Genomic DNA, 26,473 nt, shown 5'->3' with positions numbered 1-26,473 from the left:
TTTAAAATGTGAATAACTTTAAAAATATAACACCGATTTCAATGAAACTTCTTCCATTAGCACCAAAGAGACAACGATGAATAAGGTGGGCCTAAAATTGTCACCCTATCGTGTACCATTTTGGCTGTAGTTCAGGAACAAACAAACAAGAGTTTTAGTATATAGATTTCACCTCTCAACACTACATGTAGGAAATAACTGCAGATGCAAGAAATGCAGTCTTAAGAAGGGTCTCGACCCCAAAAGTAACCTATTCACTCTCTCCAGAGATGCTGCCTGTCCTGCTGACTTACTCCAGCATTTTGTGTCTATATTGCCTCAATACTACCACTGACAACTCATTATATATATTACCCTCTTTACGAAAAAGTTGCCCCTTTGATTAATCATTCTTCTATAACATTGGGTCAATTATTGTCTCTCCATAAGCAATTTGACTTGTTGAGTGTTTCCTACAGCTCTGCATTTTGCAACTGTTAATACCTTTGCTTGTGTTTTCACCTTCCAACTGCTCTTATAATATAGCTTTTATATTGCTTTATTCTGCCCACCTCTCTAAACAATTATCAAATGAGGGGGAACCTCATTGAAAGTACCGAATAATGAAAGGCTTGGATCGAGTGGATGTGGAGAGGATGTTTCCACTAGTGGGAGAGTCTAGGACTAGAGGTCATAGCCTCAGAATTAAAGGACATTCATTTAGGAAGGAGATGAGAAGAAATTTCTTCAGCCAGAGAGTTGTGAATCTGTGGAATTCTCTGCCTCAGAAGGCAGTGGAGGCCAATTCTCTGAATGCATTCAAGTGAGAGCTAGATAGAGCTCTTTAAGGATAGCGGGGTCAGGTGGTATGGGGAGAAGGCAAGAACGGGGTACTGATTGAGAATGATCAGCCATGATCACATTGAATGGTGGTGCTGGCTCGAAGGGCCGAATGGCCTCCTCCTGCACCTATTGTCTATTGTCTATTGATCCATGCCTGACTTTCGTATTGCTGACCTGATCTATGGTCCATGCCTGGGTTTTGTAGTGTTATCTGTATTATGCTGCTGATTAAATTCGTTTCACTTGGTAACCATGATGTGTGCCATGCAGAGGTTTTCTCACTTGCCCTCTGCATTGTATTTGTAATAAAATGCTTATATAGAAGTTAAACGATTTGTGGAAATCTACATTTCTTACACCATGTAAGAAGTATAGATTTCCACAAATCGTTTAACTTCTATATAAGCGTTTTATTACAAATACAATGCACATCTTACATCAGGGGTTATGGGGAGAAAGCAGTAGAATGGGGTTAGGAGGGAAAGATAGATCAGCCATGATTGAATGGTGGAATAGAATGGCCTATCTCTGCTCCCATCTACTTCCGACCTTATGAGCCTGTGATGGACTGGGTTGTGTTCACCACTCTGGCAGGTTCAGACAGTGAAGGGGAGAGTAGTTGCCACGCCAGGCTGAGATGCATCTGACCAGAATGCTCTCCATATCACAGTATTTTGTATTATTTTGTGGTGTTTTGACAACAAACCCCTCGGCCACGTGCTCCAGGGCGCTGACGTCACCCCATAGCAACGGGCCGGCGAAGCAGCGGCCGCCATTACCGCCGCGTCTCTGACAGACCCACAGTCAGAGCAGTCACAGGTAACCCCACACAACACAGAATAACCCACCGAGCAGTCAACAGGTAACACCCACACAACACAAAATAAACCATATGTACCTCCTTGCCCGGTAGAAATTAAAGCTCCCTGAGGTGCCGGGTAAAGATTGAAGGGCGTCGCTCACCGTCGAAGCGGCGGGTGCTTAGAATGAAAGATTCTAGAGGAGCAAGATGGACCACTCGACCTTAAAAACCGTAGTATGTCAATGGCGCCATTTTAGTAGGCAGAAACGTGCAGAGACATTTAAAAAGAAAAATAACAAAAATCTGTGAATTGATAGATGAGATATATTTTACATTTTAATGGTATCACACGTACTGTTTTCCCCAAAACACTGCGAGAGGCATAGTAGCGGACGGCGGGTTTTGCCTACTAAAATGGCGGACGTTACGCTCCTTTGCGCGCTGCACTTCAGTATAGGCGATTTCGACGGAGTGGTCCATCTTGTTCCTCTAGTATCTTTGGTTAGATTTGGCGGGCGCTGAGGGGAGGGGGAGCTGGCCGTCGGTCCCGCGCGCGTTCACGAGAGCGGCTTCACGCGGCCCCGCGCGTTGACGTCTCCACCCGGCGGAGGCGAAGCGGGTGCTCGCTGCCGACGCTCAAGGTCCGTTGATGATCTCCTCCCTCCTCACTTTGTGGAGGAAAGAACAGCAGCAGCAACTCATCCCCATATGCCTAACAACTTGTGTGTTTGTACACAAAGCGACTGGGTAACTCAAGGTAGATGCAAAGCGCTGGAGTAACTCAGCGGGTCAGTCACCATGACTCTGGAGAAAAAAGGATGACTTCTTCGTCAAAGCAGCCATACCTTCTGGCGATTTTGCAGTGGAGCAGACAACATGTGTTGTAGAAACAAAGATCTGCAGAGGAAAGAACTGCAGATGCTGGTTTAAATCGAAGTTGACAAAATGCTGGAGTAACTCAGCGGGACAGGCAGCATCTCTGGAGAGAAGGAATGGACAAGGATTTCGACCCAAAACGTCATCCATTCCTTCTCTTCAGAGACGCTGCCTGTCCTGCTTTTTGTGTCTATCCTAAGATAGACAATAGACAATAAACAATAGGCGCAGGAGTAGGCCATTCGGCCCTTCGAGCCAGCACCGCCATTCAATGTGATCATGGCTGATCATTCTCAATCTGTACCCCGTTCCTGCCTTCTCCCCATAACCCCTGACTCCGCTATCCTTAAGAGCTCTATCTAGCTCTCGCTTGAATGCATTCAGAGAATTGGCCTCCACTGCCTTCTGAGGCAGAGAATTCCACAGATTCACAACTCTTTGACTGAAAAAGTTTTTCCTCATCTCCAGATCTGCAGATACGAGAGACACATCGTGCTGGAGTAACTCAGCTAGTCAGGCAGCATCTGTGGAAAAAAAGGATGGGTGACGTGTCAGGTCGAGTCTGACGAAGTCCCGACCCCAACAGTCACCCACCCTTTTTTCTCCAGACTCAGCCTGACCTGCTCAGTTCCCCCAGCGCTTTGTGTCTCGTTCAATATTTCAGCATCTGCAGTTCGTTGTGCCTCAACTTGTGGTTATCCTGCCAGGCAGCAAATGCAATATCCCCATTCCCCCATATCTCCATTCCCCCATATCTCCATTCCATACAGGACATATCAGCCTGCTTGAATTGCATCCTATCCACACCCATTCACCCATTCCACCTCTGATGCATAGTAGCAAAGTTTGTACCAACAGTGGGATGCACTGCAGCAACTCACAAAAACTCCATAGTCAGCACCATGCTCTCCTACATCAACTGCTGTGTGGAAAATGTCACGGAGGACAAGGTGATAAAGATGTTCCCAAACCGGAAACCCTGGATGAACAAGGAGGTACAGAACCTGCTGAGGGCACGCAACAATGCCTTTAAATCTGGTGACACTTCAGCATACAGTGTTGCCAGATCACACCTAAGCAAAGGTATTAAAAGGGCCAAAGACACCCATAGGCAACGGGTGGAAGACCACTTCAACACCACGGACACCAGAAGCATGTGGCAGGGTGTCAGGGACATCACTGGCTACAAGAGCAGCCCTGCCTGCCCCCACAGCGATATGGCATTGACCAACGAGCTTAACACCTTCTTTGCCCGCTTTGAAACTGGCAAAACCACCTTGAGTGAAAGAACCCCAGCCGAGGCGGTGGGACAGGTCTTGCAACTGAGCACACAGGAGGTACAACGCGCTCTGCAAAGGGTCAACCCACGCAAGGCTGCAGGACCGGATGGTGTTCAAGGAAGGGTACTGAAGGACTGTGCTGAACAGCTGGCTGAGGTATTCACCAAGATCTTTAACCTGTCATTATCTCTGGCTACGGTCCCCAAGTGCCTGAAGTCGGCTATCATAGTTCCGGTGCCGAAAAAAGCAAAGATCTCCAACCTGAACGACTACCGCCCGGTTGCCCTAACGCCGATTGTCATGAAGTGCTTTGAGAGGCTAGTCCTCTCACACATCAAATCCAGCATCCCTGACTCACTGGACCCACATCAATTTGCATACAGGGCAAATAGATCTACAGAGGACGCCATCTCTCTGGCTCTTCACACTGTCCTGACTCACCTAGAGAGACAGGGCACGTACGTGAGGATGCTATTCATAGACTATAGCTCCGCCTTCAACACGGTCATCCCCACCAAGCTCATCACCAAACTCCACCAGCTAGGCCTTAGCTCGTCATTATGTGACTGGATCCTGGACTTCCTGCTGGAACGACCGCAGGCAGTGAGAATGGGCCCGCACCTGTCCTCCACTATCACCCTGAGTACTGGCACACCACAGGGCTGTGTTCTGAGCCCCATGCTCTACTCCCTCTTCACACACGACTGTGTTCCTGCATTCGACACCAACACCATTGTCAAGTTTGCAGATGACACAACGGTGATCGGGCTGATCACCAACGGGGATGAAACAAACTATAGAGCGGAGGTGCAGAACCTGGCGGACTGGTGCTCGGATAACAACCTGTCCCTAAATACCACCAAGACCAAGGAGCTGATCATCAACTTCCGTAGGTCACATAACGGGGAATATGCCCCGATCTCTATCAATGGGGTCAGTGTGGAGAGAGTGTCCAGCTTCAAGTTTCTGGGCACTCACATTTCGGAGGACCTAACATGGTCCAATAACACTGCTGCGCTGGTCAAGAAGGCACAACAAAGACTGTTCTACTTAAGAACACTGAAAAAGTCTGGTCTACCCCAACAGCTGCTGAAGACCTTCTACCGCTGCACCATAGAGAGCATCCTAACGCATGGAATCCCTGTGTGGTACCTCAGCTGCACGGAGGCAGAAAGGAAAGCTCTACAGCGGGTAGTCCATAGAGCTCAGAGGGCCATCGGAACACAGCTACCAGACTTGGAGGGCATCTACAACACACGATGCCTCAGAAAAGCCACCAGCATCCACAAAGACTCTTCACACCCCTGCAACAGTCTGTTCGAACTCCTTCCATCGGGCAGACGATACAAGGCCTTCTATGCCCGCACCTCCAGACTCAGGAACAGCTTCATCCCCAGGGCCATAGCTGCTATGAACCGGTCCTGCTGAGCCGGATGGCCACAACGCATAGATCAACTTGCACTTTACCCTGTCCAAAACTGTTACAACTGTTCGTTTCGTTGGGTTGCTGCTGTCTAAATTACCTAAATTAGTGCATCGTATGGGAGGCGCATTCCCAATCTCGTTGTACCCCTGGGTACAATGACAATAAAGATATATTGTATTGTATTGTATTGTATGCAGATCCATGATCTCTACTGCTTGAACCAAACAGTATTGTTGGAATTGCACTGTGGCCACATTTCAAGGACTGCAACGGTTCAAGACTGCAGCTCCCACAACCTTCTCAAGAGCAACCAGAGTTGAATAATTAAATGCTAGCTCGGCATGCATAGCCCACATTGCTTTAGTTTGGTTAAGTTTAGTTTAGAGATATAAAAATGCAATAGGCCCTTTGGTCCACCAAGTCCACACTGACAATTGATTACCTGTTGACACTAGTTCTATTGTCCCACTTTCGCATCCACTTCCTACACAATTTACAGAGGCCAATTAACCTACAAATCCACAGGTTAGTAAGATGTGAGAGGAAAGGAGCACCAAGAAGAAACCCATGCTGTCACAGGGAGAACGTGTGAACTCCACTCAGACAGTACTAGAGGTCAGGCTCAAACCCGGGTTTCTGATGCTGTGAGGCAGCCGCTCCACCAGCTCTGCACCACGGTGAATATATTTTTTTAAATATGGACTCCATAGTCATTCAACAATGACCTGTAAGTTAGGCTCTCTTTTCTAAGCCACTATTCATTTTAAGGTGTAAATAGGGGAAGAGCTGAATGGAGGAAGAAATCTCGGCAGTATAGCGCAGCATTTTAATCACCTTATAACAACTGGGTGTAATCAATTACTTTTAACCAATGAACCTCCACCTTTTTTTGTTCTTTTCAATCTTATCCACAAAAGGAGAATTCCAGACAGTGGGCAACTCAGAGTAGATGTTTCATTCCACCCTCTGACCTTTTTCATACCTCTCAGCTTCTTATCACAGTCCCTCCCTCACAGGTTGCCATGACAAGTATTCTAAGAGGAGACTAGACAGGGAGGAAGAATCCCAAGATAAAAATCAACTTCACACTGAAGCTTATACTCAATTATTGGAAAAATAATGTGACAGCCATGACATCAGTCAGATTATTTCACCCTTGCACTCTTCTGCTGCGGGGAATTGTTTTTTATAGGAGTGGAATCGGTTACTTTATAGTGATCGGAATGTGTAGGAAGAAACTGCAGATGCTGCTTTAAACTGCAGATAGACACAAAAGGCTGGAGTAACTCAGCGGGATAGGCAGCATCTCTGAAGAGAAGGAATGGGTGACGTTTTGGGTCTGAAGAACGGTCTCGACCCGAAACATCACCCATTCCTTCTCTCCAGAGCTGCTGCCTGTCCCGCTGTTACTCCAACTTTTTGTGACAATATAGTGATAGTCGCATCACTCTGTGAACTTGGTGACATAAAGAGTTTAACATTACTAACCTTCAGGTTAGGCATCGTCAGGCAAGCAGCAATGCCAACAACTGTTATACCAGTGTCATTTAAAATGTGCAAAAATATCTCCCCTAAATAACAACCTATTTGCACATCATTATTTAGAATCATTATTTATTGCGCATCATTATTTATCATTTAGAATAATGGAAAATCCAGGAGTACACAAATGGAACAAATGGTACTTGTCTTCACAGTTCCGTGTCCTATTTATCAATCTCATAGATTGGTGGGTTGCCACTTTCACGCAAACTCTCCAAAGGCACTCTCGAAGCTCTTAGATAGACACAAAATGCTGGATTAACGCAGCGGGTCAGGTAGCATCTCTGGAGAAAAGAAGAAAAGTTCTTAATGTAGGAGCCATTTATACTTAATTCAGTTATTGTCATTGTGTTATGGCTATGTTTTAATATTTCTAGTTTATGTCTTTTTTGCCTGCTTGTGGGTGTGACTTAATGCGTAATTGGGAGTGTCTAGATGGGAGGAGGCTAGTGTGTCGACAGAGGTTGTGGGTCAGTTTAGACTTGGAGGATGGTGAGCACACAGTTCTTTACCACACACGCGCTCGTACCATAGCTATATTTGTAAGAACCATACGGTAATAACTGCAAGAATTCTAGATATTGTTTGAAGAAGAAACAGTTGATAAAGTACGGAAACTGATGAATTACTCTATAATAAAACCAATTAATGAAGAAAAGAAGTTTGGAAGATTCTTTTTGTCATATCAGGGTGCGATGTGTGCGTAAGCTATAACTACATTTCATCCCCGAGAAGTAATGGCTATCGAAGTGGGATTTTGAGATGGTATAGAAACTGCCATTACACATAGTATGGACAGCCAAGCTTCAGAATGCTGCCCAGAGCCATTTGATGGAATCACATGGAACTTGACTTTATGCAGTAGTTTTATTTGTTGGTTCCAATGAGGGGGAAACAAATCTTTTTCTTTAGCAAAAATCAAATTGCTGGAGGAACTCAGCAGATCAGTCAGAATCAGTGGAAGGAAGTTTAAAACACAGTCTTGAGAGAAAATGCATGGAAAGGAAATAACTAGTTGAATTTAACATATATAATATCAGAGCTTTCTTTAAATTTTAGACAAAGAAGACAATGGCTTTTGGTTCCTTTGCCCAGAACTTGGTTCCCATCTCCGATCTTCATCCAAATTCAGCACGCCCTGTAGGTACTAATTATAGAGCAGTTTTATACAATTCCAAAAGACTACTTTGTTTCAGATTAAGCCAGATATTTAATATTTGCTTGAAATTATTTGTTTTCTTATTAAGCAAAAGAATTTCAATTTAAGATTTTTATAGATTGATCTAAATTTCATCCATGTTAAATCTTGCTCTGGAAGTGGGTGAATTGTAGAAGCAGCGGTAATGGATGGAGGAGGAAGCTGTAAAAGGCATTGTAACTGTTTAGACTTTAGAGACACAGCAAGATGCAGTGCGGAAACAGGTCGTTCAGCCCGCCAAGTCTGCGCCGACCAACGATCATCCAGGACACGAGCACTAAGGACAATACCAAGCCAATTAACCTACAAACCTGTACGTCTTTGGAGTGTAGGAGGAAACCGGAGCACCTGGAGAAAACCCACGCTGTCACAGGGGGAACGTCCAAATCCCGTACAGACAGCACCCATAGTCAGGATCGAAACTGGGTGTCTGCCGCTGTAAGGCAGCAGATCTACCGCTGCGCACAGTGCCACCACTCTGTCACCTAAGTCCATTCAGTAAAAAGAGCAAGATATCTTAAACTAGTGGTCTGGCCAGTCATCCAGACAAAATGCCTTTGACCTAGCATACAAATTATATGCAGACTTCAAACTATATGTTGGTGCCAATAAATGTAATATTCCTGTAATGCAATGCACCACTATTTCTTATAGTTATTTAAACTCTCTTATCCTTACTTAATTGATGTTAGTATCAGATTGTGCATTCATTCTGTTGTTTTGTGCATTTCAGAGTGTAGCTGGAGTGGTGATTGGAAAAATTGATCCAAAAGGATTTCCTGACCGAAAGAGTTGAGTATTCCAGTTACTATTTGTGTTCTTCTGAAATCGGTCATCGATTAAATATGATTCAGTCTTATGTGTACAAGTGTCATAGATAATTCTGCAAAAACAAATAACTGTTTAAGAGCCTAATACGACATCCTGTGAGTAAAAGTTAAAAAATACTGACACAGTATTAATGTGTTAGTTTCCTTATCTTTCTGTAAATAACATGTGATGTTTTTGTAAACTAATAACCCAAAATGAATGTTAGCTCTGGCCTTAAAATTTGCAGGCTGTCTAAATAGATAGATATCTATGAACTTTTGTGGGGCATTTAATTGGAATGTCTATTGACAAATGACATGCTAGATGGGGAGAACACACAATGCTCAACAGGTCAGGCAGCATTTCTGAAGGATATGGACAGGCTTCAGACATTGTAGTGGGGCAGAAAAAGCTCGAAAAGAGCTACGCTAGATGGTACATCGGTGGTCTCATTTGTGTTTGGAATTATTTACATTTAAATCATGCTTTTGTTTAATGATCCTATAACTTTAGATTCAAATTATTGGTAACTTCAGAAAAGTTACCAAAATCTTGGTAACATTGGACCAAAATCTACCCAGTCTCCATTTTTGAAATACTATTCAAGAGAGTGAGCCCATACTATATTGCTCAATTTTTAAGTTAACCTTTGTTCTCTTCAGACCTTGATTTTAGCTTTGCTGGACTTTTACTGGCCTCTTGTAATTTTGATTAAAATGGAAAAGTACAAATGTAACCGGATCTGAACAAGATATATCTTCACATAATCTAGAATGATATTGCAGTAAAGAACGGAAGGGGCACTATTATTTGAGGTGATATCCAATGGTTGAGATATTTTACCTGTGTCTTTTTCTTTCAAGTGGATATTAATGAGCGTATAGTTCATGAAAATGATTAATGCCTAGAATTTAAACTGAACGATGCTAGTATTTTTCAGAGGTGAACCCCAAGATGTTAGTTGTCATACATAAACATGCTTGCACTCGTATAAATGCACAGTTTTTCTTTGACTAATTAGAACAGCTTCCCCACTGGTACAATATATTTTATGTATATGCAGCATTTAGATTTCAAAATTATTTATATTTTTTCCAAAAATCACTTTTGGTATTAGAATATTTGGTTTAAAGAGGAAATAGATTAATTGATTGACACTGAAAGACTTATTAATTATAATAATGATTATTTTTCTGCAATTCATTTCTTAGATGACTGAGCAACCTCTTAGCAATCATTGATACTGTTTAAATTCTTGTTAACATCTTGATGTTTTACTGGTTTAGTTTGGTAGCCATGTGCTCACAATTCTGATGTGTAGATCAGAATCATGTGCTGCTCTGATAATCTTTTCCACTTAAGCACTTTATTAGATGTCTGCCATAATACTGATATTAAAGAAATAAAGTAAGCATTAATAATGATGTGATAATAATGAATAAAGTACAAGTGGCATTTGGATATGCAGGGAATGGAGAGCGTGCCAGGAATGTGCTGCCGGAGACAGATACAGTAGTGGCATTTTAGAGACTTGGATAGGCACATCCATATGCAATTAATGGATTATGTGTAGGCAGATAAGTGTTGGTCTTGGCATCATGCTTGGCACAAACATTGTGGGCTGAAGGGCCTGTTCCTATGCTGTGCCGTTCAGTGTTCTAATGATTACAATTCGAAAGGCTTAACACTTCAATCTACAGAAAAGAGAATTGAACAGATATTTCTTTCAAGTGAGTGACATATTTATTTGTCTTTTAAACATTAAAGTCTGATCATTTCAATTTCAGCCAACAGCTTTTCTACATTTGTTAGCAATTTGCAGTTGCTAATAACAGGGTCGACTCAAAATGTAGCGAGCCAGTTGTTTGAAAATGGAGAGTGGATATAATACAGCATGAAGGGAGTCCAGTTTTGCTCACTCCCTGGTGATAATCAGAGAAACAATTTCTAATTTCTGTTTCCCTCCTGTTGAAATAATAACTACTAAAACACACTACCACAGCCATATATTTTTCCTTTGACTTATTGTCAGTGAATTCCAACTGAAGTTTCATGCTTTTCATTTCAAAGGTATTTTCAGGATATTCAATATTTCTGAAATAGCCTGTCTTGGTGCATCTTGAGACCCATGCTTGATGCCATGAATGAGTATTATCATACACTTGACTCTCTCCCTCTCCCTCTACCTCTATGTAGATATTGAATAAATTTATCTTAGAGTATAAATGGTATATTCTGTTTAATTTCTTTAGATATTGGAACAGAAAGATATACTTCCACTTTCTCAATTCGAGATGATACAGTTTACTTCATCAATGTAGTTTCCTGGGGGAGAGAAGAATATGTGAGAAGTCTATCTAACAGCTTCAGAATTGGGGATTGTGGTATGTTTTATTGAATTGATTTTTTATAATTGTAAGACATTTTATAAGTAGTGTACTCAATATTGTTCTGTAATCCACAGGCACATTGGCTCATTCAAGCTCATGATTTCCTTAATTACTGTCATAATTAGCTACTTTACCCTTTTGTTAACTCATACAGTCAGCCCATCTTTGGGCCCATCTTACACTCAAGAGCTTTTAACCTAAAAAAAATCAGTTTCAAGAACAGATTTAACAACATTGAGAAATCATGGTATATAAGATATGACAGAAAATACACAGAACTCGCATCAATTCACTAGCTGAAAGGTGGAATATTAATTTATCAATTGATAAGTTCAAAATTAACACTGATATTTTGCAACATTACGTATTTTTAATTTTCATATTGTCTTGTAGTTGTGATTGAGAATCCACTAGTGCAGACCAAAGATGCAGAGAAGGATGAAAGATTCAGCCCATCTACTTCAAGGTATATTAAAGACACGTCACAATAATCCAATTGTAATATTTATATTTGCAATCATTTGTTATAATTAAAATTGGTGATTTATTAATTATTTAATTGATATAGTTATAGAGTCATAGAGCCATTCAGCATGGAATCAAGTAAGCCTTTTGGCCCAACTTGACAATGCTGACTAACATTCCCCAACTACACTAGCCCCACCTGCCTGTGTTGGGCCGATATCCATCCAAACCTATCCTGTCCACGTACTTGCCCAGTTGGTTAAACCTCTCAAAAATATCTGCATTGCTTTGTCTTCACTGTAAACCAGGGGTGGGGTTACAAAAGGGCTCCACAAAATTACAACCACCATAATTTTGATTTCACACCGAGATGCCATTCTTTTGGTTGCACTCTTACATAAGAACACAATAAATAGTAGCAGGCAGTTTGGTTATGTACACTTATTCTGAATTTCAGTAAGAATACACCAGATTTAATTGCTAATTAATTAGAATAAAGAGAATGCATTTTTCTCCATTGAAATTTTTATGATTTGAATAGTTTTGAAATTCATGCTTAGAATTATTAAAGATTATTTTCTCTGCAGAAAACATTTGACATTAATGTTGTTTGTTGTTTCAAATTTAGTTGCTATAAGCTTTTGGTCAGTGAGAACTTCTCAACGGTCAAGTTATGCTATGATCCGGAGGTTGAAACTAGGCTTCTCTCCTTGCTGCATTTGCCAGTGAAAGACCACCAGGACTACTACTCACTTGGAGATATTGCTCATAATGGGCAGAGCCTAAATGGATCCCTTATCAATATTTTGGCATCAGTCAAATCGGTGGGTTTCTTGTATTTGAATCACAACACATATTTTCTTTTGCCATGATGTCCAGCAGCATAAATTCATTGATGTGTATTTTGTGTTAGTTTATCTGAGTTAGTAATCTGAGTTTCATTGTACCTTAATTGGTACACGTGACAATAAACAGACCTTTGAACCTTTATTACAAAAAAGCTTTGCATAGAAATTAATTATTCCAATTGGTAATACGAATTATGCTGTGTACTCAAGTCAGTATTGCATCCTTCTTATCAATTCATTTAATTGTTGTCAGTGAATGAATTTCAAAAGCCAAACAATATATTGAAACGTCTACATCGAGAGTGCAGCCATTAGCCAGTGATTGAGTTTCTTGATGATTATTTTTTATATCTCTGAAACGGAACCATTTCCATTAATAGCAACTTACACTAGAAATTCATTCATCTTTGTTTACCATTATGCAAATAAATTTGCATGTTTTTATGCATGAATGAGACATAAACCAAAAGTTTAGTCTCGCACTTTCATGCGCTGTACATATTAAGGTGTGTAAGTAAGCCTGTCAAAAAATAAACTGTTGGAGGAATTCAGTGGGTCAAGCAGCATCTGTGGAGGGAAATAGACAATCAACCTTTTCGGTTCAAAATCTTTTCTCAGTCTAGTTTCTTTGCTCCAGATTTCAGGATCATCAATCCTTTGTGAATCCAAGAGGCTTGACGCATAGGATACTAAACTAATAATGTCACTTGTAATGGAAAAAGTTGTTTGCAGCATTTGCAGCTGAAAGTAGCTCATATTTCTCTAGTTCAGAAATATCATGGGAACCAATGTTTATAGTTCATACATCTGTCCAGTTTCCTAAATTTTAAGGAATAATAGTGTGTTTCATGATCCCCAGGGGAATCTTGAGTTGTACAACTAGCGCACAACCATAGTAAGAATAATTTCATGGTTGGTATCACATTTGGGGAGCTTGCTTGACTCATTTTGAAGCAGCCCATATTCCTATATATGCATGATGATTAGTGTAAACAGCCAAGGACAGATTTCTGTTTACAATTAACATCCATATGAATACAGACTTGGGTTTTATTTTACTTTTCGTGTTCATAACTTTATATTTAGTTACCACAGCATATTAATTAAGCTTCAAGCTGCAGTTCCTCTCTCTCCAATTACTCATTCACCATTACTTTCTTTAAGCTGTCTCTCTCCCAGTTCTAACTAATCTCTGCTTGTCTGGTGACAGCTCCTTTTTCAATTATAACTCTTTCTTTGTGTCCCTATCTGCTTTAATACTCTTCATAAATCAGAAAAAGCAGCAGAGAGAGTTGATCTTGGTCGATGTTTGCTGAATCTAGCCGTCAGCAAATTTATATATAAAAAATTGATGCATTTATTACTCTGAGTATAATGGCTTATTCTTGGTTTTAAGTAATAGCTCGGGAAATGTGCTGAAGTCAAATTCAATTTCAGGGTGAGGTCTTCAATTTAAGGAAGATTGAATCTTCAAAGAGCACCACTTTAATAATAATCTCTTGATATTTATATTGAAGGTGTAATTGTGGCATTATATTAGTTTAACATTTAGAAAATACTTCTGTTTTAAGATAGGGGAGCAGAAGCATTTTACTACAGCTGACAAAAGAAAAGGGCAACGATGTGAAGTAAGACTGTTCGATGAAACTGTACCTTCATTCTTAATGAACTGGTCAGTGTATTTTTCAGTAGATTTATCAGTAAGTTTGGAAGTTTCTAATGTTGAATCCTAATAAGGGCAGCACAGTGGCGCAGCGGTAGAGTTGCTGCCTTACAGCGCCAGAGACTCGGGTTCGTTCCTGACTATGGATGCTGTCTGTATGGAGTTTGTATATTCTCCCTGTGACTGTGTCTTTTCTCTGCTTTCCTCCCACATTCCAAAGACGTGCAGGTGTATAGATTTATTGGCTTTTGTAAATTGTCCCTGGTGTGTTGGATAGAACTAGCGTATAGGTGATTGTGATCCGAAGGGTCTGTTTCAACGCAGTATCTTTAAACTAAACTAACCTTAACTAATTAATTAGAATGGGTTATTCAGTCTGTTTGTAGATTTTCGTTCATAATCATTCCATCCTTGCACAAAATTATGTAAAATGGTTGAATGCCTTGCCACAGCAAGTCAATACCTTTGTGTTAATAAATCTGCACAAAGTACTTTCAAATTCCATAATTCTCTTGTGTGCTTTTGTCCTCTGTCCTACTAGATAGTAATATGTAACGTTTATTAAAATTAATTAACTCCTTATCTTTTCTGTGAATTCTTTTTAGCGACATTCTTTTCGGGTTGACAAAATCCAACCATGTCAATTTAATCTAATTGTTTCCTCAGATACTAGGAGCCAACCTCAGTTACTTCTGTACAGTTCGTAAGCTGAAGAATCTTATTATTTATTATGTAACCCCCAAGCAGTATTGAGCACAGAGTCCAGTGACACCTGGTTAACACACAGTCCAAATTTAGTATTATTGGTGGATTATCTGTGCCTGATTGTTTTGCAGTATTTTCTGGTTTTATTGCAAGCTTCCACTACTCTTGATACTTTGTTGTTTTACAAGGGGCTGTTTCCACCCTGGATATCTAAACCAAACAAAACTTTTAAAGTTACTCCCACCCAGTGAATTAAAGGATAATTACTGGGATCATTTATGATACTATTTCAACTCATAATATTTAAACCATCAGGCCTGATAGTGGCTAATTCTGTAAAACAGAAGAGAAAATAACTTTCACCAACATAAACATTCAGTTATCTTTTTAATATCTAACTACTATTTGTTTCACAAAATGCTGGAGTAACTCAGCGGGTCAGGCAGCATCTCAGGAGAGAAGGAATGGGTGACGTTTCAGGTCAAGACCCTTCTTCAGACTGATGTCAGGGGGGAAGGACAAAGGAAGGATATAGGAAGGACAAAGGAAGGAGACAGGAAGATAGAGGGAGAACTGGGAAGGGGGAGGGGAAGAGAGGGACAGGGGAACTATCTAAAGTTGGAGAAGTCAATGTTCATACCGCTGGGCTGCAAGCTGCCCAAGCGAAATATGAGGTGCTGTTTCTCCAATTTCCGGTGGGCCTTACTATGGCACTGGAGGAGACCCATGACAGAAAGGTCAGACTGGGAGTGGGAGGGGGAGTTGAAGTGCTCAGCCAGAGGGGAAGCCCCGTTTCCTGAAGAATGAGGACATCTCTGATGCCCTAGTGTGAAACATCTCATCCCGGGCGCAGATGCGGCGTAGACGGAGGAATTGGGAGTAGGGGATAGACTTTTTGCAGGAGACAGGGTGGGAAGAAGTGTAGTCCAGATAGCTGTGCGAGTCAGTCGGTTTATAGTAGATGTCAGTCACTAGTCTGTCTCTTGTGATGGAGATGGTGAGGTCCAGAAACGGGAGGGAGATGTCGGAGATAGTCCAGGTATATTTAAGAGCAGGATGGAAATTGGAAGTGAAGTGTATGAAGTCAGTGAGTTCTGCATGGGTACAAGAGGTAGCACCAATGCAGTCATCGATGTAGTGGAGGTAGAGTTCGGGGATGGGGCCAGTGTACGTCCGGAACAGGGATTGTTCGACGTACCCGACAAAGAGGCAGACATAGCTAGGGCCCATGCGAGTACCCATAGTTACGCCTCTGGTGAAGTCTATCCCCTACTCCCAATTCCCCCGTCTACGCCGCATCTGCGCCTGGGACAAGGGCATCAGAGATGTCCTCATTCTTCAGGAAACGGGGCTTCCCCTCTTCCATTATAGATGAGGCTCTCACTAGGGCCTCTTCTACATCCCGCAGCTCTGCTCTTGCTCCCCCTCCCTCTATTCGTAACAAGGACAGAATCCCCCTCGTTCTCACCTTCCACCCCATCAGCCAGCTTATCCAAGAAATCATCCTCCAACATTTCCGTCACCTACAACGGGACCCCACTACTGGCCACATCTTCCCATCACCTCCCCTTTCTGCGTTCCGCAGAGACCATTCCCTCCGTAACTCCCTGGTCCACTCGTCCCTTCCTACCCAGACCACCCCATCCCCGGGCACTTTCCCCTGCAACCGCAGGAGATGCAACACCTGTCCCTTTACCTCCCCCCTCAACTCCATCCAAGGACCCAAACAGTCTTTCCATGTTAGACAGAGGTTCACCTGCACCTCCTCCAACCTCATCTATTGTATCCGCTGCTCTAGATGTCAACTTCTTTACATCGGCGAAACCAAACGCAGGCTCGGCGAAAGTTTCGCTCAACACCTTCGCTCAGCCCGCCTTAACCAACTTGATCTCCCGGTGGCTGAGCACTTCAACTCCCCCTCCCACTCCCAGTCTGACCTTTCTGTCATGGGCCTCCTCCAGTGCCATAGTGAGGCCCACCGGAAATTGGAGGAACAGCACCTCATATTTCGCTTGGGCAGCTTGCAGCCCAGCGGTATGATCATTGACTTCTGCAACTTTAGATAGTTCTTCTGTTCCTCTCTTCCCCTCCCCCTTCCCAGTTCTCCCTCTATCTTCCTGTCTCCACCTATATTCTTCCTTTGTCCCGCCCCCCTGACATCAGTCTGAGGAAGGGTCTCGACCCGAAACGTCACCCATTCCTTCTCTCCTGAGATGCTGCCTGACCTGCTGAGTTACTCCAGCATTTTGTGAAATAAATACCTTCGATTTGTACCAGCATCTGCAGTTATTTTCTTACACTAACTACTATTTGTGATTCTCATAGCTGGGATAATGAATCTATACAGCTTGCACAGACATGGGTACCCAGGGAAACAGGTATTGTATATGTTAATTTGAATGAAGTATATCTTCCTTATCCCAAACTTCATAATTCTGCAGAATGCCTTAACATATTTTATAGGTTAGATCTTTGTATCTTTTACAGTATTGTTCATAGCTGATGCTCGAGTCAATTACGATAATTTTCGCAACTGCATGACTGCTGCGGTAATTAATAAAACCATTATTACCACAAATCCTGGTAAGTATTTTCAGTTTTAACCATATAACCATATAACAACTACAGCACGGAAACAGGCCCGTTCGGCCCTACCAGTCCACGCCGACCACTCTCTCTGACCTAGTCTCATCTACCTGCTCTCAGACCATAACCCTCTAATCCCCTCTTATCCATATACCTATCCAATTTACTCTTAAATAATAAAATCGAGCCTGCCTCCACCACTTCCACCGGAAGCCCATTCCATACAGCCACCACCCTCTGAGTAAAGAAGTTACCCCTCATGTTACCCCTAAACTTTTGTCCCTCAATTCTGAAGCTATGTCCCCTTGTTGGAATCTTCCCCACTCTCAAAGGGAAAAGCCTACCCACGTCAACTCTGTCCGTCCCTCGTAAAATTTTAAAAACCTCTATCAAGTCCCCCCTCAACCTTCTACGCTCCAAAGAATAAAGACCCAACCTGTTCAACCTCTGTAGCTTAAGTGCTGAAACCCAGGCAACATTCTAGTAAATCTCCTCTGTACCCTCTCCATTTTGTCGACATCCTTCCTATAATTTGGCGACCAGAACTGCACACCATACTCCAGATTCGGCTTCACCAATGCCCTGTACAATTTTAACATTACATCCCAACTTCTATATTCGATGCTCTGATTTATAAAGGCAAGCATACCAAACGCCTTCTTCACCACCCTATCCACATGAGATTCCACCTTCAGGGAACAATGCACAGTTATTCCCAGATCCCTCTGTTCCACTGCATTCCTCAATTCCCTACCATTTACCCTGTACGTCCTATTTTGATTTGTCCTACCAAAATGCAGCACCTCACACTTATCAGCATTAAACTCCATCTGCCATCTTTCAGCCCACCCTTCCAAAAGGCCCAAGTCTCTCTGTAGACTTTGAAACTCTACTTCATTATTAACTACACCACCTATCTTAGTATCATCTGCATATTTACTAATCCAATTTGCCACACCATCATCCAGATCATTAATGTAAATGACAAACAACAGTGGACCCAACACAGATCCTTGGGGTACTCCACTAGACACTGGCCTCCAACCTGACATACAATTGTCAACCATTACCCTCTGGTATCTCCCATTCAGCCATTGTTGAATCCATCTTGCAACCTCACTATTAATACCCAACGATTTAACCTTCTTAATCAACCTTCCATGTGGAACCTTGTCAAATGCCTTACTGAAGTCCATATAGACAACATCCACAGCCTTGCCCTTATCAATTTCCCTGGTAACCTCTTCAAAAAATTCAAGAAGATTAGTCAAACATGACCTTCCAGGCACAAATCCATGTTGACTGTTTCTAATCAGGCCTTGTTTATCCAAATAATTATATATATTGTCCCTAAGTATCTTTTCCATTAATTTTCCCACCACAGACGTCAAACTAACAGGTCTATAATTGCTAGGTTTACTTTTAGAACCTTTTTTAAACAAAGGCACAACATGCGCAATGCGCCAATCTTCCGGCACCATCCCCATTTCTAATGACGTTTGAAATATTTCCGTCATAGCCCCTGCTATTTCTGCACTAACTTCCCAACATCAAAAAAATAATGAATATTGAAGTCTGATTTTCACATGCAACTTAAACATGTAACTTAATTTGATCCTTGTCCTGCCCATCAAAATAACTGGCACACACAGCTGATACTGCACAAGTGGAAGGAACCTATATTAAGGGATCCAGGCCAATTCCAGATTTGTTTTGGTTGAAAAATAAGAACAGAAAATGGTGGAAACACTCAGCAAATGGGACATATCTGTGGAAACTGAACATTTTAAACTTTTAGGCCAAAGAACTTTCTTAAGATGATCAACAAAGTTGCTCAGCTGTGTATCTCCAGTATTCTATGGTTTTATTTTAGATTTCTTCATAAACGAAGATCAGTGATCCTGAACTTATTGGCTCTAGATAATATCTAGCTGCTATCTGCCATAGTCCTCCAAAGAACTGCACACCACTAGTTTTGTGACAGAGGAGAGGAACTCTCATCAAGGAGAGGAGCGTTAATCTGCTTTTCCTGCAATTGAGAGCAGCTAACACCATGAGTTTATGGTTTTAATCATAAAGTGTACTTCTTTAAGTTCAATGTGTGAATCTCGAGCTGTTCATAACAAAAACATCCGTTAAAATGTTTATGACAGATAACAAACTTCTAACTGGTTTATTTTTAGCATCTTTTAGTTTGTAAGTTGTTTAAATTCATTTTTGCCAGTTAATCTCTGGTAATGTTGTGTAGAAATTATTATATTTTGTTAGACCAGCTGCCAGTATTCTTTGTCGTTTTATCAAGAAATTAGAAGATCACGTTTTTCCTTCATGTATTGTGATTCGATTGGATTTTCAGCTAAAGTATACTTTTTTTGGAATGGACCTTTCAGATAAGGTTATTGTAATTATTTAGAATATTTACTTAATTAATTAATGTTGAGTATTGTCTTTCTGCCCTGGGAATATCAAGACACAAGAGAGGCCAATCTGTTGTTTAAGTTTGCCAAAGATCATGCAGGAAATGATGATGAAGATCCTGAACAAATTGATGAGTTAATAAACTGTAAGTTGTTGAGTTTTATGTATGAAGTATAATTTAGTTTAATTTAGCAGATGGCATGGTGGCACAGCAGTGGAGTTGCTGCCTTACAGCACTTGCAGTGCCAGAGACCCGGGTTCGAACCCAACTATGGGTGCTCTCTGTACAGTGCTTGCACGTTCTCCCTGTGACAGCGTTGGTTTTCTCCGGGTACTCCGGTTTCCTTCCATACTCTAAAGACGTAGAGGTTAATTGGCTTGGTCTAAGTGTAAAATTGTCCCTAGTGTGTGTAGGATAGTGTTAATGTGCGGGGATCGCTGGTCGGTACAAACTCGGTGGCCCGAAGGGCCTGTTCCCGCGTTGTATCTCTAAACTAAAACTAAGCTCTTACATTATTTTGTGATGCAAAAATTGTGTTAAAAAATGGATAGCTGGCACTTTACTTTTTTACAGACTTCAGAAGTGTAACAGGGAATATTTTATTATCTTTTGGAATTATCCCATGCATTAAGTATTTTCATTTTATGTTTGCAGTGCATTCCATTGTGGATGTATTCACTGTTCAACAGTTCAAAAATAAAGTAATAGACCACGGTGGCAAATCTGAGCCTATTTATGGAATCGTGTATGCTTACATTACAATGCTTAACATTGATTCTGACAATTCAAAGATAATAAAATCCAGATGGTAAGAATGATGATTTATTTTTATTTGAACTTTATTCATAATAGTTAGAGATATATTTTTTCTGGGTATTGAAATTAAATTTTTCTTGATAATAATCTAAACGTGTTTGGTCGAATATGTTTAGTATACAGTGCGGAGTCATAATTCCTTTCAATAGTGAAAATATTTAAGAAAATCTCGAATCTGAGCCATTCCCCACTTCATGCAATTTGCAATTCCAACTGTTTATCCATTTGCAGAAATATTGTTAAATCATGGAATTTCATAGTTGCACCACAATGGACGACAGATAGAGATCTGGAGCATCGATCAAGAAGTATTAGTTTGGATCCCAACATGAAAGCTTAAGTATTTAAATGTAACTGCAGCTACTATTTTGTAAAAACCCATCAGATTCATAGATGTCCTTCTAGGAAGGAAATCTATTATCCTTATACATGACCATGTAATCATCAAAGCAGCACTCAGCTGCCCCAGGCACTTAGGGATGGACAATAAATGCTAGAATTTTACTGTGACATGTGCATCCCATGATCAAATATTTAAAAAACAATCTGAATTGACATGATATGCAAAGAGATGATTCGGCCCATTTAGTGCACATCAGATCCCTGAAGGGCAGTTATTTCAGTCCTATTTCCTTACTTTTCCCCCCATTTCCATCTAAATTATTTTATTCAAATGCCTATCCAATTTTATTTTGAAAGTCCTGATTGACTCAGTTTCCTCTACTCTTACAGATAATTCCAGATTATTCCCATTCTCAGTGTAAAAAAACACCTTTTTTTCATATTCCTTGTGTTGTTTACCCTTCAGCTTAAAGACCTAGTCCATTTTCTGCTATGCTCTGTTGCATTCATGTTAGGGATCAGAAGTTTTGCACACCAATCTTTATCTGAAAGAGTCTTAATGATGCTGCGTTACTTCTTAAAATACTATTAAAATTCAGATACGGTAAGAAAGAGAAAATAGAGGGTAATAGTGATTAAAGGGACAAAAATTTTGCAGATTTGCAGAGGTACTAATTATGAAGTCATGTTCCAAAAACATTCGATGAATATTTTAAAATACATCAATTTTGTTTATTGAAGTGGTAGGTGCAGAATGTTGGTCAATATTGGTTCAGACGTATGCACAAATCCTTCTTGTTCATTTGGCGCAATGAACTCTTCAAATATCATTACCAATTTTGATTTCTGGGTGGATGTGTCCGACCATACAGGCACTCTTCCATCATGTAACTTAACAGGAAGTACAGCTGAAAAAACTCTTGGCTACACAGTGAGTATTTAGCACTTAGAACTTTTAGATTAAAGTTGCAGTGTAATAGTTTAGTGTTTTCTAGAGTGCTTTATGCCGCAACACACATTTGCGATAAGCTTTCATTGTATCGACCAGTTTATCAGGCTGGGAGAGGAAGACACATGTTAAGGAAGCACACAGACTGAGCAACATATCGTACCTTGAAATCAGCTTCAACAATTAATTTACTTTGTCATCAGCATCTCAAGACATGCAGGAATATTTAACTTCTGCATTTTTATAACCTGTTTATTCAAAAATCCCATTTGATTTTTTTTTTCCTTCCAAAATTCTTACATGATCCCACTATATTTAGTTTTGTTATTAAAAAGAACCAAAGTAGATTAAATAATTAGGTACAGGCTGAGAAAGTCCCAGGTTGTAGAATTCAGAACTGGATATCCAACTTTGTTGCAACAGTAATCAGGTCCCCTCCCTGCCCTTGAGGTTATTTTTAACAACAAGGAATAAAAAGGATAGAATTAATGATTTTAGATTACAAAACTGATGTTATGTATCTTATGCTATGACTCCTAGATTGAAGAGTTTTGCTGTTTAACAGAAGAACAGAAAACATTGTTAAAATGGAACTTTCTTTTGGAGAGGTGTAAAATCTATCTAAAGGTTTGGATCTTATATAGCGTAACTTTGTACTCATAAAAATATATTTTTTTAAATGATTTACAATTTACTGAATAACACTACTTCTCATACCTTTGCGCTGAATCTTGTTGGCTATGGCCAACGACTCCAAAGGGAATTGAGGGCTTCAACCATTCTAACATAAGCATTGGACTCCCTGTAGAGTATAACACTGAAGATAGACACAAAATGGTGGAGTTAAATGGTGGGTTAGACAGCTTCTCTGGAGAAAAGGAATAGGTGACGTTTCGGGTCAAGACCCTTCTTCAGACTGAGCTCAATTTGAAGGGTCTTGACCTGAAACGTCACCTATTCATTTTCTCCGGAGTTGCTGTTTGACCCGCTGAGTTTCTCCGGCATTTTGTGTCTGTCATCGGTTTAAACCAGCACCTGCAGTTCCTTCCTACACACAGATTGTAACACAAGTCTGGTCTTGTGAGGATTCCAGACCATTACATTAGGAATGGCTCTCAGATCCTGTGTCTGACGAGACAACGCCTGAACTGAAATCCTCATTTATTTTAAGAGGATTTTACACCTGTAGATTTGGAGGCAAAAAGAAGGGTTTAATTATTTCAAAAATGTTTACCTGATTTTAATTAACTTTTAAAATATTCACTTAACATTTAGTAATCTTTAAATTGACCTGAGTACCAGAGACAATTAAAAACTATTAAAATATTTGCCAGCTTGACACAATACTTTCCAGCTTTAAGCAAAAGAGTTCCAAAGACTCTTGGTTCTCTGGGAGATAAAAAATATTATCCTATCTTTGTCTTAAATCATGTTTTTAAAAATACTGACCCCCGATCATCCCACATTTGGAAACATCTTTTCCACATCCGCCCTGTCAAGAACGTATTTGTTTTAATCAAGTCACACTCAGTTCTAAATGTGAATACAGACTTAGCTTGTCTAACATATAGCATATATGTTCATATAGCACCCCCAGGTTACGAGTGACAAGGCTTACAAAATTCCAACTTTACACAAATTCTGCACATTTTTAATGCAGAGAGTGAATCTCCCTGTTCATCCAAAGTTTCTGATTCGGAAAAGCCCTAATTGTCTTTGCAGTCAATGACAGATGAGGCAGTCATCGATAAAACCAGTGACTGAGATATACTTATTAAGAATGGATGAATTGGTCTTGAACGTGTTCCAGTCCACCATTGAAGACAGTCCTGAAATTGACCCTCAGCCTCCTCAAACCACTGCTGTATCATTCTGCGGGGCCTCATACGCGGTCCTGACCTGCCATCTACCTCATTGCATACCCTCGGTCTATCTTTTATCGGGCTTTACTGTTCTTTATCTTATACTAAATGTTATTTCTTTTATCCTGTATCTGTACATTGTGGACGGCATGATTGTAATCATGTAAAATGTTTTCACTGACTGGATATCAGGCAGCAAAAAAGCTTTTCACTGTACCTTGATACACGAGACAATAAATTAGATTAAACTAAGCTGGCTGGAGCAGAACTGACAGACGATTAGAGTGGTTGAAATAAGAGCAAGGTTAGAACAATAGCTGTACCTGATGGTGGTGTAGCAGTGGTCAAGAATGTTCATCCCAACATGAGGGCAAGAAATGTGCCAATGGTATTTGGGGAGTACGTTCCTGATGTTAACTTGATAAAGTCCTTTGCTTCCTGAAGCCATTTGCCTTACATTGAAGTTGCTTTTTGCTGCTGAAAATTCCTGTATAACAGCTTGGTTTGAGATAGAACCACTGTGAAAACTGCAGCTTTCTATGATTTTTCTATTAACACTTTCTAACAATTTTATTGTGGCAAACTACATAGCCTGCATATAGTACAATTTAAATATATCTTTAACTTCTGAGTTCAGTTTTATTCTGATGGCATTGAGAGCTGATAAACCACTAAACTAAAATATTTTATTGAGAATTGCTATACATTTATTATGTTACGTATCAGGACTACAAACTTTAACACAATTTGGATTTTCTCTTGTATGTATTTTTCTATACCATTATAAAAATGCAAACTCTTTTCTATCATTGTATGCAGTTGGTTCCATCAGGTAACGCAAGAAATGGAATAAGAACAAGTTTGCTATCCTGCCAAATAGCTGATTCTGAAGAGGCTAGTCAGACTTTGTCCAGCATTTCAATTTCTTCCAGCAGCTGTTTATTTTAGAGATGAACCCCAGATCAAATACTTACTTCCAAGCAAAACTGGTAGACAAAACCTTAACTAAAAAATCAGCTGCCAGTTTATATTAATATTTAGGTGTAAATGTTTACTGTTTTGATTTTGATGCATTATTAAATTTCAAAAAAGGGTGCAGAAGTTTGTCAAATCAGTTGACTGTTCATGTATGGCAAGGGAATGACATAGAGCCAAGGTAAAACATTTTATTTCAGATACTGAAACTTATGGTTATATTTTCTAAGTTTGCTTTTTTCAAAAGGCCCTCGGCATATTGTTAAACTACATTAGCTCAGGGTTAAATGTTTACAGTTAATCCTGAGATCTCTTAGTTGGTCCTTCTTTAATTATTTAACTTCTCGGCATTTTTCTTGCTCATACTTTCTAATTGAAGATATATATTATAAAATACCGGTTGTAATTTATCATTATTAACACATTCACACTTTTTCAGCAGATAGAGCACAGTTAGAAACAATATATTTTAAAAAGTTATTCGAATGATGACAGTTATTTTAAAACATTTGTGATAATTAAACGTGTGACATCACAATAATTGCTTGTCACCATAAAGAATTGCGTTTACAGCATAGAATTTGTCGGTTTATATTTAAACAGTCAGTGATGATATAACATAAGGTAGGGGTAATTTTTCTGTGCAATATTTGCCTATTTGTCATCCCAGTTTAATAACATAATTTATGTGGGTATGAATACTTTTTGAGATATGTTTAAGTAAAGTTACTTGCTTCAAACGTTTGAATTTTCTGTTACTCTCAAACACTGCATTTGTTGCCATGTTATCTTATCACATTTTCATTATTGTGAACCAGTCTCAAATATATCTTTAAATGGCAATAGAAATGTAATGTTAAATCCACTTGGAGATTTGATTAGCAAAACTTTACATGTAAAGAGTGAAAAATCCCAGTTTAGTGGTTTATTTCACACTTTCATTAAATTCTTGTCAGTTTGTCAACAATATGGCAAATGTATTTCCTCTGTGGGTATTTATTTTGTAGATAGCTTAGAAAACAATCCTGGAATACCAGCATTGGATTTTGTTGTGTAGTACATTAAATGTCTTCTGTTGTACATATTTCCTGCTAGCTTTTTAATGTTAAATTCCTGTGTTAATATTTATAGTGGAATCTATTTCAGTACCAGATTGTAATAGATGCTAAAACCCAGTGGTAATATCAGTGCAATATCACCATTGACCCGAGACTATAGTTATAGAGTGTGATAGGCATGTATTTCCATTATGAAAGTCGACAAAATTAAAATAATTATAAAAACAAGTTGAAACTGTAACAAAGAATACAATTCAACATGTGTATACAGGTCTAGTTATACTTTTTCTTCCATGCCACCAGAAGGCTTATAATTGGCAATGGCGCTGAAGTGGAATCCCACTGATACTTAATCTGAATCATACAAGCACCAAAATGTTATTTTCCCCATTGCGTGTGTGCAAGTTCTTAGACTTGCTCTCCTTTCCCTCTGGCTCTGCAAACCTGTCCTCGTCACGTATTTATGCAATTTTCTTTTAAAATTTACTTCTATCGTCCTTTAAGTGCTCTCAGGATTTTTATTAATTTGCAGCATAACATCTACTTATTGGCTCTTTCACAAATTATCCAAGTATCAGAAATGAACAAAACAGCTTTGGCTTTGGTACAACTCAGTACTTTGAGCAAAGTCCTGAAAGT

General features: G+C 40.0%; 1 protein-coding gene across 1 annotated transcript; it reads left to right on the top strand.

Moving 5' to 3' along the window:
- Window positions 1-1,669: 1,669 nt before the first annotated feature.
- On the top strand, window positions 1,670-24,749 carry meiob (meiosis specific with OB-fold). Its single transcript, XM_078418373.1, has 14 exons — window positions 1,670-1,684; window positions 7,808-7,888; window positions 8,680-8,737; window positions 11,009-11,140; window positions 11,540-11,612; window positions 12,240-12,435; window positions 14,031-14,131; window positions 17,153-17,205; window positions 17,315-17,410; window positions 19,884-19,976; window positions 20,487-20,640; window positions 21,732-21,921; window positions 22,480-22,566; window positions 24,621-24,749. The coding sequence occupies exons 2-14, from the start codon at window positions 7,820-7,822 to the stop codon at window positions 24,747-24,749; spliced, it is 1,431 nt and encodes a 476-aa protein (XP_078274499.1). The 5' UTR covers window positions 1,670-1,684; window positions 7,808-7,819.
- The last annotated feature ends 1,724 nt before the right edge of the window (window positions 24,750-26,473 follow it).

Source organism: Rhinoraja longicauda, chromosome 21, assembly GCF_053455715.1.
Source record: "Rhinoraja longicauda isolate Sanriku21f chromosome 21, sRhiLon1.1, whole genome shotgun sequence".
Classification (NCBI taxonomy): domain Eukaryota; kingdom Metazoa; phylum Chordata; class Chondrichthyes; order Rajiformes; family Arhynchobatidae; genus Rhinoraja; species Rhinoraja longicauda.
The sequence above is the reverse complement of the archived record's forward strand: the minus strand, read 5'-3'. Positions and strand labels throughout refer to the sequence as shown.

Excerpts from the sequence above, each read along its gene's own strand:
- meiob (XM_078418373.1), top strand. The coding sequence starts at position 7,820 with ATGGCTTTTGGTTCCTTTGCCCAGAACTTGGTTCCCATCTCCGATCTT. Across the intron at positions 11,141-11,539 it reads CTTCAGAATTGGGGATTGTG|TTGTGATTGAGAATCCACTA; the intron begins GTATGTTTTATT and ends ATTGTCTTGTAG. Across the intron at positions 20,641-21,731 it reads AAGATAATAAAATCCAGATG|TGGTAGGTGCAGAATGTTGG; the intron begins GTAAGAATGATG and ends TGTTTATTGAAG.